This window comes from Eupeodes corollae, chromosome 3 (genome assembly GCF_945859685.1).
Source record: "Eupeodes corollae chromosome 3, idEupCoro1.1, whole genome shotgun sequence".
In the NCBI taxonomy this organism is placed as follows: Eukaryota; Metazoa; Arthropoda; class Insecta; order Diptera; family Syrphidae; genus Eupeodes; species Eupeodes corollae.
In genome coordinates this window covers 7,764,290-7,770,540 of record NC_079149.1, presented here as the reverse complement: position 1 = coordinate 7,770,540, position 6,251 = coordinate 7,764,290, and the positions used below count along the sequence as shown (strand labels likewise).

The window sequence follows — 6,251 nt, the reverse complement described above, 5'->3', positions numbered from 1 at the left end:
CACACAGTGTACTCGAGATTTACTTTTACGCTTGTAGATGGTGTAATCAAATCATGTCTTAAATCATTACCAACAAAATAATTTAAACTTTGTTTTAGCAACATTATTGACATTTGCAGTCCACAAAATCCAATACAAAAAACTCTTTTCTGATATTGTAGACTGAAGACGATTTTAATGCATCTTCTTTTTCACTTAACCCCCTCTAGGATTGTCTTAACAAACCATGGATTAAATTTTTAACAAAATAAACTTCCACAGTCCATTTAACTTTTAATAATTCAAAAATTTATTAAAAATAAAACCTATGTTCTTACATTCAGAAGAAAAAAAGAAAATATAAAACACATTATTTTACGTATATAATCTAATGGTAGCATCTGCTCCCGTCGAGAACACCCACGGCTGGACTGGATGCCAATTTACATCTAAAACACCAAAGTCATCACGTTTCTCATGGGTCTGTAGTTTCTTCAATGGAACAATCAAGGGATTTTGAAGTAAATCACTAAAAGGAAATTAACACTTTTCAATAAAACTGTCACCAAAAACAAATAGCTCCAATTTGGAAACTTACTTATAAACCATTCCATGAGAGACAATCACAGATTGATCATCACTCGCGGATGCAAACAGAGGATATCTGAGATGGTAGGCCACACTTCTCACTGCATTCTTGTGCAGTCTCATAGTCTGATAGGGTTTGGTGGACAGATCCAAATCGAACCACAGCATCTTCTTGTCATAAGTGGACACGAGTAAATTGTCTCCCTTCGGATGGATGGACATTCCGGAGATCCATTTGGAGTTCGTCAGCAGCTTCTTGATGAGTTCTTGCTTCACGAGGTCATAGATACGAATGTTGTGTTGAGTCTAAGGAAAATACGAAGATAAAATGAGACCTGGAAGGAGTAACCCAAGCGTCAAACTTACAGCAACGAAGAGGCAAGGTTTGATGGGATGGAAGAGGACGAACTGGATCAATCCCTTGCTCTTTGAGAATGGAATCTGGCTGCGACGTTTTGAGAGCTGGTGAATCATCGCGGATCTGTTTGCTCCCTCTGGCATTACGGTGGCCAGGTAGTCACCGCGTCCGTGCCAAGTCACCTGTCTGACTGGCTTGAAATGTGTGATCACCAAACGGACTCCCTTCTCCTGCTCCTCCTTGTCGGCCACAGACCACTGGACGGCAGTCTTGATGCGTTCGCTCTCCATCTCGTCGACTTTAGGAACCTCGGCCAGCAGATCGTCGGTCTTCTTCACAATCAGCTTGTCGCCGACCTTGGGGTTGATCAACAGCAAACGGTTACCAGATGCCACTGCAATGATGGACAGCTTGGCGTTGGGACACCAAGCCACGCAGCGCACAGTCTCTCCGGTCTCGATTGTGCGAATGCAACGTCCAGTGACAATTTCCCAAACTGTAAGAAGAGACAGCAGTTAGAGAGGAATCTAGAATGGGAATTCTGGTAAAACTTACTCTTAACAGTTGTGTCATCAGATCCAGTGACGATGTACTCGCCCTTGGGTTCGACGCTAACCGAACGGATGATGTCTGTGTGGCCGCGATAGACCATGCTCTCGGTGGTCGGGAAGGGTTGCAGATCCCGCGGACTAGGCAGCTTGGGAATCAAATACTCGGCGTCGATGTTCAGCTTCAAACGCTTCGCCCTCGGACAGAGATACAAGTCCAGACAGCGGAGGAACCGCTCGCGCAGATACCTCGGATAAGCAGGCACCGCTCGCAGCGACTTGTACTTCTGCGGCATGAAGTGCAACTTGCGCTTGTGTGGCTCGTCCTTCATCCGCTCCCACTCCTTCATCTCCTTCTGATCGAACAGATACTCTGGTGGAGGATTGTAGGACTCTGCGTGTCCTGGAAGGTCACGTTTCGGAGCAGAGACGGGGTCGTGGATCCTACGCATGTCATCGCGACTAGTGTCCGTCTCCCAAAGCATGTAGAACTTGGGTCCTCGTTTGGCTTTCTTCTCGCGCTCAACCTCCTCCATGGTCTTCATCCAGCCCATCTTCAGGGCGTGCACCATCTTTCCGATCTTCTTCTTCTCCGGCACCGACGGCAGGAAGGATCGTTTGTGGTCTGGGACGTTCTTGATGGGCATCTTTTCCACCTCCGAGGTGAACCATTCGATCCATGGTTCGTACTCGTTGTGTTCGCCGTTGGGAATTCGTCCAGAATTGATGCGCTTGATAAGTTCTATGTCGGCATCGGTCAGAGTCACCTCCTGGCCAGTCTGAGGGTCCTTGACGGTGCGCCAGAAGTAGGGATCTTCGATCTTTCTTAGGAAGTCATCGATCTGATCGCCCTTGGCGGGCTTGATGATCTTCTTGGCGTCCCAGTCGTAGCCAATGTGTTTGTATTCGTCGTACCAATGCATCGGAATGTTGCCCACGGTGTTCCTGATGTCTTCTTCGTCCGAGGTGTCGGAGTTCTCGTATTCCTCGCCTGTCGCCGGGTTGAGGCCTTTATTTTCTTTGTTTAGTTTGTTTTGCATCTTCGAGAGGGCGGATTTTTTCTTCTTGGAGACTTTGAAGTCTCCCTCTACTCGAGGAACTTCTACCGGAGGAGGAGCGAGTGGTCCTTTCTTTGGCTCTGGCTGTTTTTTCTTCTCATCCGATTTGGACGTGGATGGAGCTGGTTTCTCGGTTGGTTCATCAATGACGCTGTCGTCCTCATCATCTTCTTCGATTTCGTCGTCACTTGAGACGTCTTCTATGTCCAATTCCTCCTCGCCCTCATCGTCACCGTCGTCTTCATTATCATCAGCCTCTTCATCATCATTGCCTTCATCTTTCTTGACGTAGTTTCCTTCTTCATCACTTTCAAACTCCAGCTCATCGCTCTCATCAGAGTTGAATGCTTCATCGATTCCTTCATCGTCCGTGCTATCAGCATCATTCTCGTTCCCGATGTTTTTCAACAAATCCACCTGGAAAAAGGTTCTTGGTTTTAGATTTTTTTTTCTACAAAAGAAAACACACAATTACCTCTTCATCGTCGTCATTTTCTTCTTTTTCTTCAACTTGTTCGTGTTCTTTAACGGGGGCAGCTTTTCTTTTTGTTGGTTTGGCGTTTTTAGCCATTTTACCAATCTTTTAAGTTAAAAGTTTCTCAAAAATGTGGAAAAGATTCCAACAATCCGCGCACGTGTTTGGGTTCTGATGGACACGGCTGAGATGACGTTTCGTATGTCAGTTTTGACAGCATAAACAAAATATGAATAGTTCGCTTACAAAGCAGCCTGCTAAAGTGATGAACAATTTCGATTTAAGCATGAGCCAGATGGGCTATATTTATAGTTTTACTATGTGATAATAGGTGGCGCATTAGAAATAACGAACAATTTTAATTTATTTTGAAACAAAGATTTATTTGTTTTGTTTGATTTTGAATTGATTCCTAGGTGAAATTTTAGATTTGCTTTAGCTTCATTAAATCTTACTATGAAGTCAGAAATTCATGGGATGAACGCATCTTTTCTACAAAAGAAAATTTTGACAGTTCGTTTTTGAGGAGATGAATGTGGTTTATATAGCTTACCTACGTTTTTTAATTTACAAAGGCTTAACGTCAGTTTCAGCACCTTTTCATTTCAACTTGGATTAAATATCAAACCATAGACAAATGAGCTATACTAAATTGGCCATTGGTATGTGCTTTTTCTCATTGGCAAGTTATAAATAGTTATCATTGGTTTCCATCATTAAATTTTTTTTCTAGATTTAAAATCAAGTAAAAGACTTAAGTTTTTATATTTATTGTAGAAATATAGATGGAGTTGTACATTTTTTTCACTTTTCTTTAAGTTCAGTTTTAATATTTCATTAAATCTTTTTCAATTAACAGCTGATTTTTGATTTCGTAATTCGAAACAAGATCGTGCCACTTAAGGCGTTCCATTTTGGGTTTCCACCTGTCAGTTTTCATTTCAATAATCAATTCTAACCTCAAATGCTTAGTTCCAATCAGGAAATTTGTGTCTAATGGCAGACGTTTTTAATGAAATGAAAGTTATAGCTAATCTGTTAAAAAAAAAAAACACAGATCAAGATTTTTGTATTATTTGTAAAAATATGACACCATATTATTGTTCCTATAATCATTGTTGAAGTGTCAAAGAATTACCATTTGTAACAATCCTCAATTCCGCTAGGAGATGAGTTAAAACTGTCAAAGTGAATTATTTGATTCCAAAAAAAAATAATTCTTTTTTTTTATTTGCAGTATAAATGAAACTTAAAGGCAAAATCTTTCGGTGTTTTTTATTTTTTGATCACAGAACAGGGCTCTGTTTAGAGCGTGAACACTTCGAGCACGCTCTGGCTCTGAACGGAATATGATAAGAGCACTCCAAATTATTTATAGAACACCTTAAAAACTGAACTGTCAAAAGTTTTAGAATTAGTTATCTGTGTCTCTCATATCACATAAAACAAAAGTGAAGTCAGCGATTAGCTTTTAACTTTGACATAATCGTCATTTTATTGCAAGCTAGCTCTGATTGAAGAAAAAAACACAACCCAAGCACTCTGATGTGTCTGAGCTAAAAAAGAAAAACATAGCTTTCAGATCTGTAGTCTTATGGCCTAACTATAATAGACTTAACCGAAAGTAAGCTAATGTCAAAACCGAACAAAAAGTTATCGTCAAAACAAAAAGTAACCATAATGGATTCAAGTATCTTAAGCAAATTTGACATCTGCTTAAGCTCGAGCCATTTAAATGGCTCTTGCTTAATTGCGCGAAAGTTAGGGAAATTAAATGAAACTGAGAAGAACGTCTATTATGGTAACTTCCTTCCCTTAAGATGCCTTAAGCTCGGTTAAGTTTATTATAGTTGGGCCTTTAGGTGCCAGTTATAGTAACCATTGGTTTTCATCATTGAAACCAAACGTTGGAATTTTTTTGACAAGTCATTTATTATCATTATCCATCATTAATCATTTCTGTCATTGAAAAAAATTTCCTGATTAAAATCCACCATCAATTTTTAGTGCAAGAAATCTGTCATTGGAATTGTGTGAAATTGGAACACAATTCAGTGGAACGATTTGTTTCACTTTTGAACATAAAAGAATCAGCTATTCAGAAAAATAAATTTCCGTCCGGAAAATAGAAAAATGCGTTTTTAGAGAACAATAAATGCGCAACATATTCCTTGTGTGATTTCCGATCGAGTAGTTTATTATATTTTTCAACAGACCACATTGCAGACGGAAAGCAATTTTGGCATTATATTTTTGACAGATAAGTTTTCTATAATGGCGTTCACATTCAATTCAGACTTATTTTGATGTTTCATTCATTTTTGGAGATAAAAAAGTGATTATGCAAAATAAGCTGACATTTTTGATTAAAACAACGTAAACATAAAAATAAGCCGCCTAAAGCATCTTGCACATGAGCTACGAACTGCGAACTGCGAACTGTGGATGTTCGCATATTTTGACTTTTCTTTCACATGAGGTTTATTTCTATTCGCAGACAGCGACGAATTGTCAATTTATAATTACCCTTTTCAACAAACAAAGCAAAAGTGGTATAAATTTGAAGTAAGGTTGAGCGCGAACAATTTATTCGTTGCAGTGTGGATGGTATGTGGAACGCGAATAGAGTTTGACAGTTCGTAGTAACCAAACGGCAATTCGTTACTACCAAATTGTTTTTACAAAATTGTCTTGTTTTAGAAAACAAAACATAAGTATCAATTGGTTTCTTACAATTAAAATGTGTTTTTGTTTGAAATTAACTTTTTGAAATGTGTAAAGTCACGTTTGTTAGTCCATTCGTTCATTCGTTGTTCGCTCTCATGTGCAAGGCACTTAAAGGACTATTCACATGAGAGCGCCCAACGACCAGCGAATGAACAAACATTAGTTCATTTTGACATTTTGTTTGAATGTCATTTTTTTATTCGTCGTGAATGACGTTTTATTTTGACAAATCACGTGATCAGTTTCGATACCAAGATGTTGAGATTATTCGTGCCCAAAAAATTCATTCGTTCTAGTGTGGATGGTATGTAGAACGAGAATAGAGTTTGACAGTTCGTAACAACCAGATTGCATTGTTCGTGACGAACAACTGATTTTTTGTTTCAAATTTCACTTAAACGCAAATTTAAGTACCTTATATGTATTTAATAAAATTTCTACGATTTTGTCTAGTTTTTGTGAAGGATTTACACTTATTAAATGTTTTAAATCTGATTTGTTTATTTATTCGCCGTTTG

General features: G+C 39.0%; 1 protein-coding gene across 1 annotated transcript; it reads right to left on the bottom strand.

Annotated features, from left to right (window-relative positions):
• Window positions 1–265: 265 nt before the first annotated feature.
• On the bottom strand, window positions 266–3,203 carry LOC129951226 (ribosome biogenesis protein BOP1 homolog). The gene is made up of 5 exons (XM_056063276.1): window positions 3,007–3,203; window positions 1,481–2,948; window positions 934–1,421; window positions 578–873; window positions 266–508 (listed from the first exon to the last, which is right to left on the bottom strand). The coding sequence occupies exons 1-5, from the start codon at window positions 3,100–3,102 to the stop codon at window positions 355–357; spliced, it is 2,502 nt and encodes an 833-aa protein (XP_055919251.1). The 5' UTR covers window positions 3,103–3,203; the 3' UTR covers window positions 266–354.
• Between the last annotated feature and the right edge of the window lie 3,048 nt (window positions 3,204–6,251).

Excerpts from the sequence above, each read along its gene's own strand:
- LOC129951226 (XM_056063276.1), bottom strand. The coding sequence starts at position 3,102 with ATGGCTAAAAACGCCAAACCAACAAAAAGAAAAGCTGCCCCCGTTAAA. Across the intron at positions 2,949-3,006 it reads AAAATGACGACGATGAAGAG|GTGGATTTGTTGAAAAACAT; the intron begins GTAATTGTGTGT and ends ACCTTTTTCCAG. Across the intron at positions 509-577 it reads TCTCATGGAATGGTTTATAA|TGATTTACTTCAAAATCCCT; the intron begins GTAAGTTTCCAA and ends ATTTCCTTTTAG.